General features: G+C 30.0%; 1 protein-coding gene across 1 annotated transcript in view; it reads left to right on the top strand.

Annotated features, from left to right (window-relative positions):
• The window catches only part of LOC108551039 (tachykinin-like peptides receptor 86C), a 34967-nt gene extending 21155 nt beyond the window's left edge, over positions 1–13812 (top strand). Inside the window, exons 3-4 of the mRNA XM_017905038.1 lie at positions 6203–6353; positions 13612–13812. Coding sequence (XP_017760527.1) covers positions 6203–6353; positions 13612–13812 — 352 coding nt within the window. The remainder of the gene's footprint in view (positions 1–6202; positions 6354–13611) is intronic.
• The last annotated feature ends 893 nt before the right edge of the window (positions 13813–14705 follow it).

The raw sequence follows: 14705 nt of genomic DNA, 5'->3' as shown, positions 1-14705 counted from the left end.
CATCTGTGGGATTACGTTCGACGTCAATGGGAAAGTCATTTTTTTACCAATAAAACAGATTTAATGGAAAAAATCACGATAATATGGTTAGAAATACCGGCTGAGTTTGATGTTCGATTAATTGAATCAATTAATCGAATTAACCATGCAGATGCCATGCAGTCCTCAAATCTAAGGGTTATCCAACACCTTATTAGACTGTTATGAAAATTACAGATATCTGTATATCGTTGTTTTTATTTAAAGTGATTATATAAATTAAATAAAATACGTTTTTTAACTTATGTCACGCAGCTTTTGTCTTATATCTTCGATTCAATTTAATTGTGGCCCTTGCACAAATATGTTCGGAAAAAAACTCATTGTTTATTGATGTATAGAATGTTATTTTATTATACTATTTTTAGATTCAATCTATGTGTCTTAGAAGATAGAGAATACACCGAAATTCCCAAATGATTAACTTGTTTTTTAACTTTTGTTAGTAAGTGTATGTATCTGTATGAAGATACGTTGTCTAGCAATTACTGATAATTAGCGACCGTATCTTTTAATCAATAGAACTTTTACTTTACTTCATACTTTTCATAGTAACTACAGTATGTAAGTATATTTCAAAATATAAATCGTATAAGCTTCCTTGTACAATATATCGATGCTTATTTCGAATGATTAATTTCCTTTTAAACAAAAAAAGAAAAATACAGGAAAGGAGGAAACGTTTCGAAATTCCTTATCTCTAGTAAAGTCTAGACACTGTCTCACCCTCCAAACGTTCCACCCAACAAAACATTGTTGCCGAATTATTTCGTTCGAGAAGAGTTTATTTTTAATTCATATTCTTTTAGGATATCATGACTCTGGGACTATACATTGCATCTGCGTTTTCCAAGTGACTCTGTGAAATTAATAATGACCAGAAACCATGATGTTCATATACTCATAGTGAATGTAATGCGCGTGAAAGTATTGTATGAGAGTTCCTTTCGGTTATAGTCGTGCCTCGGAATAAATGATTGAATCGGTTGAAAAATTGTATCATCTGTACGAGGTCTAGTAATACTTTACGTAAGATGTTTAGAAAATTTATAGCAACATCGCGAAAATTTGTCAAATTTGGTTTCCAATTGAATGAAAATAGTGTACGGTAATAATTTCAGAAATATAGGTAGAAATTTAGGTTAGGAAATTAGGTTTAAGATGAATATTAACCCTTTGCACTCGACGATTTTTTGGCTAGAGAAGAGTAGAAAATCAAAGATTCTATATCAAAAAACTGACGATACTTTTTTGAGCAGTAAATAAAGAATTGTATAATAATGGAATTGTAGAATTATTTGATTTCGATACCTTGCACACTGTTACATTACGTTAAATTTGATATATTAATTAATATCGATCTTCTAAATTTTATGAAATGGTGACTGAGGGTCACCTCTCGAGTGCAAAGGGTTAACAATCAAAGCTTAGGAAAGTGCAGAACATTCCATAGATACATTGATCACCCAAGTAACCGTTAAGAACGAAATCATCATCAACCTAGATTTAACAAGACCAGTAGTCACCTTGACCAGTGAAGAGACGAGGATAAGGCGAATAGCATAGCAAGGATCAGCAAGTAGGATTAAGGATTTGAGAATAAGTATTCGTGGATCAAGAGTTTATAGATGGAATGATAGAGAAACATACGCAAGGAGTGCAGTATTTTGAAGAAATAAGAATCGAGAGAAATAAGCTCCACTTCTTACGAAAAGTAATATCAGGTTTGCGAATACAAAAATAAAGCAATTTGTTATAACAGTATCGTTTTATTTAATCTATTATACGAAGTGCAAAAGATATAGGTTCATAACTATTAGAGTAGATAATACACAGGAAATAAAACAGGATAGTCCTAATAAATTCTAATAAATATTGGTAGAAATACTAATATTTATAAAGTTATGAAGAAATTTTTTCTGTTTAATTGAATGCTTCATGAGCTATCGTAACGTATAGAAATAATTACCTTACCGTTTCTTCTTTTCATGGTTACGATAGATTTTCTACAACTTCTCCTTTTTATTATTTTTTTTCTCCTTATTTTTATTATAAAGAATTGCATACCGTTTAAGGATTTATGAGATAGGATCACTTCTGAAGTGAACAAATTACTCTATAATTATTGGTTACGATAGATTTTCTACAACTTCTCCTTTTTATTATTTTTTTCTCCTTATTTTTATTATAAAGAATTGCATACCGCTTAAGGATTTATGAGATAGGATCACTTCTGAAGTGAACAAATTACTCTATAATTACTCTATGGATATTACTTTTTCTACTTATACTTAATACAATTTTTAATTTTAATTGGTGAGTACTATTTATTTCAGAAGTTGTGAAGTTTTTTTCATTATTCTGTATATCGATCATTTCTTTCCATGGCTTTATTCTACCGTCCTGAAAGTTTTTTTAATATGATTTTCAAAGAAAGAAGCCACTTTTTATTCGAAATATTCTTTTCATAATCTTCAATTTTGATTACCATATTGATAATATATTTCTAATATAATCATTTAACGAAGTTTAACACGTTGACTGCCATGGGGGTCACCGGTGACCGGCACTCAACTTGGCGGTGGCGCCACGGGGGCCACCGGTGACCGGCGACGCGACCATTAGTAAAAATACATAATTAGAGTAAATATCGATACTGATAAATTTTTAAATAGTACCATTGTTACTATAATGGTTCGAAGAAATTAATGCCATACAGAACATGCAAAAATAATTTTATTTATACAAAGAACAAGTGAACCAAAACAGTCGGCACAATATGTCGCCATTTTTTTAGTGCAATTCTTTGCTCTCATTCTTCCTAGCTGATTTGAATTATTTTCATAGCACACTTTGCAAAATCGCCTTACATTTTGCACACTTCCAGGTTTCTTTTTAAATTCGTGACGACTTTTTTTCCGTATGTAATTGCTCGATGAAATGCAATCTTTGTCATCGGAACATTTCACTAAATACATCGCTAACTTCATCCTGAGAATTGAAATATTTTTTCCAGTTGCTTTTTAAACAATTGATAATGGCAAAAATGGTCTACAGCGCCGCGGGGGTCACCGGTGACCCCCACCACGAAAAATACATTAAACGCGATTATACAACTCACCTTATCTGCTGTAAATAATATTTCAACATAATATGCATCGCATAATAAAGTATTTATGTTGGCGCCATGGCGCAAACCATGTAAAATGCGCGTCGCAGTCAACGTGTTAAATAATTTATAATCAATTTTCCTTGTGTATATTGTCACCAACAACGCAACGTTATATTGTTTTGATACAAATTGACCTTTGTTATAGTCACCGTAACAGGATCGTTACTAAATTATTGTGTCTTTTACATTATATTCCTGTATAATTAAATGTTCTTATTTTCAGTCGCAATTTGATTTAATAATGGATCTTTTCCTTGTCGGAAAAGCAAAAAAATGTTTGGAATTAAGCTTGTTGAATAGATTTTTTTAAGATAATTCTTCTGATACACATATATCTAACTTTGGAACGATTTAAAATTTGTGCAAATAATCTAAAACTGCAATGTCATCCGGGTTAAGCTTTTCTACTGTTTCAATTTCCGAAAATTGATTCGAAATTATTGTAAAATCGGAAAAAATAGTTTGCGTTTGTAGAAAGACGTAAATCTTTGCCTGAAATCTTCCTGTTTCACAATAAGGTTCGGACGAAACAGACAGCTATGTAAGTTCCACGTTCGCGTCGAAGAAGAAGGTGTAAAGTGTTTTAGGTATAACGAATTCGGACATATAACTGCGAATTGCGCTAGTAAGATAAGCAAAGGCGAAGCTATGAAAAGTTGTCACGTTCGCGTCGAAGAAGAAGGTGTAAAGTGTTTTAGGTATAACGAATTCGGACATATAACTGAAGCTATGAAAAGTTCTAACACGACTCAAGTTACCGGTAAGAAATATATAAAAAATGTAATAATAGAATTATTTGCATTGTTCGATTCGGGTAGCGATATTAGCTTGATTCGCACTGACAAATATGTTGAAATCGAGGCGCCTAGCATAGAGGAACGTAAGATAGAATTTTGAGAGGTGGGGGCAAGAAATATCACACATCTAGGTGAAGTGTTCATACAAAGATCGTTATCGATGAGGTTTCATATAACGTAGCTGAAAACCGTGGTTTTCGACACCCTCACACAATACGATGTTATTCTGGGATCTGATTTCTTGGATTACTGACGTCCACTTAAGAAAAGGAAATGCTCGAGTCATTAAGTCGGAAGTTGATCGCGAGACACTTGATAACCAAGTTGTCGAAATATTTAACATAGATATTACATACCGATGAAGTTGAGCCGATGGATATATCTGATGTTAAAGATTTAGAAACCAGAACGGAATTACAGAACGCGTTAGAAAGCTGTAATCTGGAAAAAACGATAAAAGACAGGTATCCCTTACTGCGTATCGTTGATGAAATAAATCAATTACAAAACGCTAAGATATTTAGTACGATCAATCATAAAAATGGGTTTCTTCATACACCGATTGACGAGAAATGTACAAAGTACACAGCGTTGATGGTTCCAAATGGGCATTACGAATTTCTTCGCGTGTCTTTTGACTTAACTTTGAATCTATTTGTTGCGTCTGTCTCACTTTGTCTCGTTGTTTCGTTCGCTTTCTCTGTCACATGGTGTTCTATGACCGGACTAATAGGAAGGGATCAATCCTGCCAATAAGAGAAGCGCTTTACTCTTTTCTTAGCTTTTCTTAAATTCACGTGTGAGTCATTCAAAATTATTTATTTTAGCATGGTCAGATGTTAATACTACTGTGACAGCTTAGATGCTAATACTACTTTACTCATTTTTTTTTTTTTTTTTTTTTTAATATACCAACGTCGAAACATATCTTTGCCTGGTCTAAACGGATACAAGAATTTTAAATATATTACAATAAAAGAGCAATTTGTATTGCTGATAATATATTAACATTGTCAAAGAATTTTTATTTGCGAACGTACGGTAAATTATGTCAATGAAAAATCTCATTTGTTCAGATTTATCAAATAGAATATTTATCAACATATCATTTAGCTTTAAAAATGTAGTATAACTACAACGCGTACATTTAAAAAACGCAGCATTTTAAGAATTACGCTTTATTATAATATAGAAGTCATTGTAAAAATTACAGAATGCAGCTATAAATGACGGGTAATGTAGACTGCACGCGTTTACCCATTATTATTTATTAACAGAAATCTGTTCGACAGCAAAGTATAAATTTCATGCTTTTTTACTTTCTGCATTCTACAAGTTGCAATCAACGATAAACGACGATTTGAATGAATCAGTGAAAAAAGTTAGGTATTTGTTACGAGCAAAAGAATAACATGCACTTTATTATTTACTTGCTTATGAATAGCTGAGTGTTCGCTGTCAGAATTTCTCGTATATCTGTCTCTCATATTTCCTGATGTCTACGAAGATTAGAATCTTATCTAGAGGAGGAAACTTTCTGCGCGTAAGTTTGAATTATATAAAACGACCCAAATGGACATTTTATAATACATCTTATGATGTATTATACTATACAGTGAGAGTATACATTAAGTAATGCACTAAATATACTTTCGTTTTCGTAAGCTAGTATGTACTTTAAATAAAACCCAATGTAATTTTTTAACACTAGGTTTACGGACATTTCTTATATACCAATCTCTACGGACAGTCATCGACATTTTGTTTAACACGCAACTTAAAAGGCAACACAATTATGCACTATTAACTTATAAATGAAATTGCTAGATACATATTTGTATAAAATTTATAATATGTGTAAGGATTATTTTTATTTAAATGCAAATGGCTTGTGTAATTTTCTTCGTGTAATTTGAAGTACGTTAAAATGACGCACTTCGTAAACCTAGTGTTAAATACCTTTTAGATACAAATAAAAATATTCCATTTACTTCTTTAACTGGTACATAAACGGTTGATATATATTTTTTTAATGTCACAATTTTGATAATTCGCAATATTTAAAACAGAAAAAAAATTCGTAATTTTTGTAAAATACCTGATATACATTTTGTAAGATAATTGATACATATATATATATATATATATCTAAAATTGTTTGAATATTTTCGATGAAGTATTTATTTTGTTTCAGTTACAACCTCATTTTTCTAAGTGTAACGTATTTAGTCCCTATGACGGTAATGGCAATATGTTATTCATTAATGAGCCGAAAACTCTGGGGTTCGAAATCTATAGGAGAGTTAACATATTACCAGAGGAAATCAATGAAATCTAAACGCAAGGTAAGAATTTCAATATAATATGTCACACATAAGTAACCAATTATTGGATAATAATTTGCTAAATTAATGAGAATATTAAAAAAATAAAATAGCAATATTCAAGGTATAAGAATATTTTTACAAATATTCAAGACGTGTATAGACAATTTTACAGACAACTAGTGTATATAAGCATGTAATTTGTGTATATGTACATAAACGAACTTTCATACTAAAAACAAGCGTTTTAATTGAGTTGGTCGCTTACAAAACTGATGAATTTCAAAAGACGAAAAATAGAGTTACTTTAAATGTATAGAGTTAAGTTATATGTACCAATCAAGTATTTTGGAACTACTCGAAAATCTCGTAGTATGTGTTTTGATATAATGTATTGAATTTCAGCGAGTAAGAATGTTAATAATCTAAGATTTCTTTTGCAATGTATAATATTATAATATTATTCATAGTATAGATGTTTTAGAAAAATCTTAACCGATTTTTCCATATTTATAAATAATAAACATGATATATTAATATAATTTATACTATGTATACATGTATATACATATATATTGAAATGGTTTTTTCTTTTCAATTTTAAAGTTTTTGTTGGTCTCACTCACTAAACATTGTTCACTGTGTGTCTCAGTTGTCATAACGTTCAAGCAATTTAAAAATAAGTTGAAACTTGAATATAGTCGAAACTTCGAAAATATATATTTTATCGTGAAAGAATCACATCATTTTGTAATTTAAAAATTGGCGAATTCGTAATTTATAATTCCGATTACTTAGTTTAAAAGTAATTCAATTAATATTCGAAATAAATGTAGTGCACACATTCATTGACGATTCATAACATAAAATCGTAAAATTATTTCACCTTATGTATAAATAACAATTTTAAATGACAGTTTATTAAAAGGAATAGAATTTAGTGAAAGGAATAAAAATTGTATTGCTTTTCTTTCTTGAAGTTAATTCTTTGAATTCCACTGATTTGTTTCTTTTATAATGTAATTTAAATTTTCTATGACATGATTACCTCGATTATTTAATATCTTTGAAATTATTCAATGATGTGCTTTACGGATTAAAAATTTTTATTGTTGATTGCGCCGATGCATAATTTCTTTCGCGTAATTTTATGCGTAAATTATGGATACTATGGAACAAATCTATTTTTCTCGTGTCATAATGATAACACACATCCATTTGCAAATCACTTACTAAACACATTTTTCAAGTTTGTTTCAAACTGAAATTAAAGTTTTGAAACTATAATCTTAATGTTATTAGAGAAGATACAATTTTCTTTTTAGCAACTTCCGTGCCTTTCTAAAATATTAAGTTCTTGTTTACTTCTTCTTTCTACCCCGTAGAAATAAGTTAATATGTTAAACAAATTTCAGATTATCTTGTGTTGCTATTTACATGTATAAACACAAACGATTCTATAACAACGTACATTCTTCGGTTGTTTTAATAAATCGCATATTCGAAATTCAATGATCGAAGCCGCGTGATTGACAGTAATTTGAATTATTAAACCTTTGTCCCAGGAGAAATGCGCTACGAATGCAGTTAAACGAAGGTCATGATATTTGAATAACAGAGACTAGGTAATTACATTTTCTCTTAACAACTAATAGAAAGTTTTGTACTTGATAGAAGTTCATCTTTGTGTAACTTCAAGTCGGAGAATTCAAAGTTTCGTAGTTGATCTATTTACACGATGTTTCATTATATTTTAGACTCTTCGTTGAATTAAACGAAAAGACATTTCGTGAAATCCTTAATCAAATTAATTTTATGTATATACACCAGAAAAGTGAATCACTTAAATCGTCATCGAAAAAGTCTTGAAATATTTGCTGCTATAAATACAATGGAATTTCTTAAAGTGTGTAATATGCAAGAAAGAAAAAGAATGAAATAAATATTAGCATCTTAGGTTGCAAGAAAGTTCACGTAATCAAGAAATTGATTTCATAAGAAAAAAGTAACCTTTGTATATTTAATTAATAGAAAAAGCAATTTTTTAATTTTTTTTTTTAATTTTTATATCATAACAGATTATAATATATACTACAATTTCCTTTCTTTTTAAGGAATCATTTTATTTAGATGAAATGAACGATTCAATTTTCAGTGCTTCCACGTTTTCTAAAATATAACTTTGTAATAATGCAAGATAGGCAAAAGTTCTTCATATAAAAAATATTTATTTTTCAATATTTTATTAACCCATTGTAAAAAAGGTATTGAAGAAATATTATATTCGGAGTACGAAGAAATGCTGAAAATGAGAGGATTGTTCTGTGTAGAATTCACTATGCTCTACGTACAATGTATACAAGCTTTCATTAAAATTAAAATTTTGTTATTAAGAAAATTTTCTTGAAATATAGCGTGTCAATGTTGTTTTTACCTACCGTAGAGTTTGTATTCGTTATGTACATCCCAAATGTAAAATAAACAATTACAACACGAAGTAAAGTTACTTAAGTTCATTAGTCAATTTGAGGCAGTATATTAGTGAATGATCTTTATCCAAGAAATTACGTTCCGTGAGCAAATATGTACGAATGGCAGAAACATTTTGTATGGTTAGGGGATAAGTCAGTCCTGCAGGATTTACTAGATTTTATTAAGGATCAAACTTCTGGAATATGTAATGCACAATAAGCCGACGATTATTCCCCGAATGTAGATAGAACTTCGCAATGGGAGTAGATACCCCTTTTTATCTATCGCAAGTCACCGCGCATGTTTGCAGTAGCCACGTACAATGTCCATTTTGTAACGAACAGAATGCATTGTGTCATTGTGCAAGGTTTGGTGCGCTCGATTACGCAACGAAACAGGCTGAAGTTCGCAAAAAATTCCATGCACGTTCCAATTGCTTCCAAAGCGGTTATGCAAATAAAAATTATACGTATTCTTTGCGTCTAAGGAGTAATAGAAAATATAATGCCAATGTACACGGATGATCCGTCAAAGTTATCAAAATAATGCAAATTTGGATTCAACTTTATTAGGAAATGTCATGTTAAACATGATAATAATATCACGGTACTTAATTTCTAGGTACTTTATATTTCACAATTTCAATTTGTCATTCGAGATATCATAATTTTTTATATCAGTACGGGTTTACTCCATGCTTGTAAATAATACAAGCGCATATTTTAGGACACATAGGAGCAATATGAGTGTCAATAAAAAATCGTTATATTTTTAGATCATATGTCTTGCATTTGGCGATGAATAAAATTATAGAGATCACGTCGAATATTATTTTTGAAAGTACTGAACTTTTAGTTCCTTTAGTCATCAAATCACTCGTTATTTTATAAAATTCCAGAAGTATGTCGATAAATTCGGCCACACGTGGCAAATACGTTGCTTTAATTAATTTAGAATAAAATAGAAGGAATTGAAGGAATTTAGAATAAAATTCGACAAAAATTTGCTCGGTATAAGTCGCAAGAGAAAAATTTGACTTATATTTATTATATCTGCAATAGGTAAAAGAATTATTAGCAGTCTAGATTAGAAAAAATTTACCTAACCACAAATTCTAATTCTAATGAAAGTTTATGTATACGTAGAATATACATTAAGGTTTTAGCATTATTTCCTGCTTTTACAATTCTGTTGTGAAAAATTTCTAAGCCAAATTGTATTCAAAATAAGAAAACATGTTAAAACTTTATTCGTTAATTTCACATTCTCGATGAGATTTCGCGCAAATAAAAAATTGCATCGTATATAACTTATATAGTATAGTAGTGTAAGCGGTTTATGAAAATAAGGACTGTCATTTCTCAACTACTCAACTGATCACGAGTCTCGTATCACTAAAGTTACCAAAATTGCAAGAATCTCCTACAATCAACTCGACTTTCCTCTGTAATCCCTTTATATTCTATTCGCCCCTCTCCTGAGCGAGGGTAGCATCCTCACACTGCGGAAGGAGAGAAGAGCCCAGGTCGATGGCGACCTCACCTTTAACGGTTATAAGGGAGGTTGGCATATCTGTGGAACGCATCCGCGATTTTCCCAAACTTCCACCGTTAAGTGGACACCATAAACCTAGGCCATTTCGAAGCCTGTCCAGTTTAGACCAAGGGGCACGAATTTCATAAGTACTTTTCTACGCTACATGCATACAAATTTTTATCACAGAATTTTCTCAGTAGATGAATTTTCTTTTAACGTAGCGTTCAAATACCTCTTTTACTTACTACCTGGATCTCACTTATAAATTTGTAGTTATACAGACTCACGTGGAAAGCAGAAATCGATTTTAGAAAATGATCATTTTGTTGATCCAGCGTGAATAAGCGTTTCGTAACCACGCAAAGGACATTCTTTTGGGAGTATAGTCTAGAACGAATCAGGTCGATAACGAATATGCCTTGCAAAGAAGGTCCTGCATAGATTAGAGAACTTTTGGGAGCAAGTAAAAGAGGATTACGTTCCTTAAATCAGAAATTTAGAGAGCAAAGTTCCTTAAAAAAGGAGTATTACGTGTATTAATAAAGGATTTATAAAGGAATATGATGGCACAAGTCACATTATAGCGCGCTAATTTTATTCGTGGATGTAAAAAAGTTGGATGTATATTGCCAAATATTGGTTAAGCCCAAATAGAGTAGCTTTCATCCGAATGATTTTAAAGTAAACCCGTTCGAGTACCCATAGAATTCTATGAAGCAGAATGCCATTACGTACGACATTGCAGCCCTATCCTAAAATAAATTGCCGAAAATTCTTCCAGAAAAGTGTCTTTTGCAAGCCGGTTGATAAAAGATTTTTATATATACGACCATCTTCATTTGAATACTTTCATCTGGCCAGTTGTTCGAATGATTAAAGAGTCTTGTAATATTCAATTAACATATTTCGTTCCATGCTTTCTCCTTCCTTCTTGGTTTTTCTTTGTTCACTTTTCTGCGTCGAATAATAGTATATTAAACTTGTTTCATTAAAAATACTCAAAGGGCAACAAGTTATAATTGTGAAAAGCTCGTTCACACTCTGAAGTAGAATGGTAATTTTAAGAAATATGAAAATAAATTAAAGGTTATGTAATATTTATATTTCAATCAGAACAAAGAACACTAATCATGTTTGTACTAAAGAAATATTTATAATGTTGAATTATATGTACTAGCATTTGGACATGTAGTATCGAGTAATAATTCGGTCACAGCTATAATTTCGTTTTTAGCTAAATGAAATTGGTGAAGGTAGAAAGCAGATTATGTAATGTCGTCATCCTTTATTACCAGCGTCATCCCATCGTACTATCTATGCAACACAAATTAGTCAAGCTGATAATAAAGCACGAGTATCTCACTTCGCTTCGTATTGGTTTCTAACGTGATGTTCTTTGTTCATATTAGAAAGTGAACCATATCAGACAAGTGTGTAATAAACGAAATTTTGTGAATGCATGTTAAAATAAAATGTTTTAAGGTAAAATTTATAATATAAAATGAACGATAAGCAATCTACTTTTTGTTCATTTTACTTTCAGCTTAGTATTCATAAATTGTGTAGTACATTTCGCTGATACTTAACTTTTAAGGAAAAAGAACATATCGTACATTTCTATTTGCTTTTCCATAAAAACGAATTGTGTGAAATCAAAAACAGTCACTGATTTGTATACTGAAGTGTATGCTTAAAGTGTTCTAAAATATTTATGTTTTGCCAAGAGAAAAGATCTTTTCTGTTATTGAGTTCGATAAAATACGAAAGTAGGAAATGAGTTCAACAAAGTAAATAACTCATTAACTTTGCAATATTTGCATAAATGGAATAGAGATTTTATGAACGATAAGTATATATATAAAATAGCATTTAATAGTTCCACAATCAGTTTGGCACACTATATTTGGGAACTTACAATTAACTCCGTGAAGTCACTGATGATCGGAACTTTATCTACCAACAATTTTCCACCATATCGATGCAAGTTCAAGATTATCTTAATCACTTATGATCCTCGTGATTTTCATTCTCTAAGGGTCAAAAATAGCCTCATAGTTACTGCGATTACTACTGTATCACAATACTATTCCAATAACTAAATCAGCTTGAAGAATTCACTCCTCATCACATATTTCGACGTCATTAAACCATATGGTGCATGGAATATCTCTTCAATTTGTAGCAAAAGTTTGTTTATCTATACCAGATACTGTAAAACCCAGTTCACCTAGTTCAAACGGTTATCCAAATGTTCTACTATTCGGTTTTCCTGATACTGATTAGTTCGATTATTCTATATCATTTCGTGTAATGATGATCATAAAGAATAACAATATTCCTCATATGAGGTGATGTATAAGTATTGTATAGGTATCTAAAATTATGTTCACGATGAAGTGGAATACACGTATTACCATGTCAGAAGATTTTATTATAAAAATAAATTCCAAGAGTAAGATCTGCGTCCTTTGATCTCATGAGAAAGTCATAATAATCGAAAAACAATAAAAGAATTATTTAATTATAATAATATAACTGATTTATAATTGTTTTATATTAGGGATGGAAGATTCGCTTCTTTTCACAGTGATCTTGATAAAAGATACTGTGTTCTTTATTAGAGTCTGGTACGACGGGAATTATATACTACACATTTAGCAAGCATGTATTTCGTTAATCATGTAGCCCCTTTGTATTGCTGTATTATAAATTTGAAATTGTGTCATCATTTTCATGCATTTTACGATAGATAATGGTTATAAAATCACCAAAAACGACTATTCTAAAAAGATTCCAAAGAAAATAGCTTACAAGTAACACTATCGTTTTTTAAACCTATTTTGATAACATACTTAAAGAGATATCATGTAAAATTTTGGCTTTTACAGCATGTTTTCCTGTTATCCTATCCATTTTGTTTCTTACACCTTATTTTTACTCCAATTGACAATAAAATACCAGGAAGTGAAACTAGAAAAATTACTTTTAATAAACTAGGTACATTTTTTAGTATCTATGTATGTGTATTCTATACATACGTATATAGACATCTCGTAAAAGTTGCTATTTATAAAGTAATATACATTCTTATATTAATTACAGTCATTAATTTCACGTAATCAATACAAGAAATATTTTAGTGTACATATTCTATATCAAGAAAGTTACATTATAAATATGAAAAATTAGAAAGAAAGAAACAAGTAACATATATAACATTTTATATTTATATATTTATATAGTATATGTAACATTTTACATTTTGTTACAGGTTGTGAAGATGTTTATCATAATCGTTGCGATATTCGCTATTTGTTGGCTACCTTATCAAGGTTTTTTCATTTTCGTTTACCACCATAGACACTTTGTGGAGAATAGCTACATTCAACACGTTTATCTAAGCTTTTATTGGCTTGCTATGTCAAATGCCATGGTCAACCCTATTATATACTATTGGATGAATAATCGGTAAGTTTCACATTTTAATAACTAATATATAACATTAGTATATAACTAGTGTATAGGTGACTAGTATATAACTACCTACCTTAAACTAGTAGGAAGACTGAAAAATTCTATTAACTCCAAATCTATTAATTCCACAATATAAAAAGTAAAATTTTACTTAAAGAATAAAATGTTAAATACTAATTAAATGGTTTGATACTAAAAGGTAAACAATAATTTTTGAAATGGAATTAATCATTTTATACTATGATCGACCCATTTTTTATAACGATTGGTTATTGGGCTGATGGTAAGAACATTATTTAGAGTACTGTGAAACAATTAATTGATACAAGCAAGTTTACTAAAAATGAAGATGCATTGCAAGATTCCTCGGTAACTATGCAAAATAAATCTATAGTTACTAAAAATGTTATACAAGTCGTTTACAGAACTAAGTGATGAATTCCATTCTTTTAACTTTTTTTAAGTCTAGTGGCAAAATATTTCACTTGTACTTAATTTCTTACACTTAAAATGAATTTTTAGTTTCTGTGTTAATCGGTTGTGGAGAAAACGTGGAGTTAATCGATTAGCAAATAAGGGACTAATATTTGAAATATATTGCAATAGATGTGTTTATATTATTTCTTTATTTTGTGCTCTATTTTATCACATGCAATTTATTATATTTTTTTGAAAGCCTTTTTTACTTATTACTTAATTTATTATGTTATTTTTTAATTTCCTTTTTGATATTTATGTTATTCTTTGCTATTTTATGAAATAATTATTATATATCATAACAAAAATTGGAAAAATGTGCCATTTTTAGTTATTGATTGAATATACAATAATTCATAATACTCTAAATGGTTATTATTATTATTATTTAATTAAAGGGATGGAAAAGAATTT

The sequence above is a fragment of the Eufriesea mexicana genome, unplaced genomic scaffold (assembly GCF_001483705.2).
Source record: "Eufriesea mexicana isolate 0111107269 unplaced genomic scaffold, ASM148370v2 scaffold3641, whole genome shotgun sequence".
NCBI classification, from domain to species: Eukaryota; Metazoa; Arthropoda; class Insecta; order Hymenoptera; family Apidae; genus Eufriesea; species Eufriesea mexicana.
Note: the sequence above shows the minus strand (reverse complement) of the source record. Positions and strands in the feature narration are given on the sequence as shown.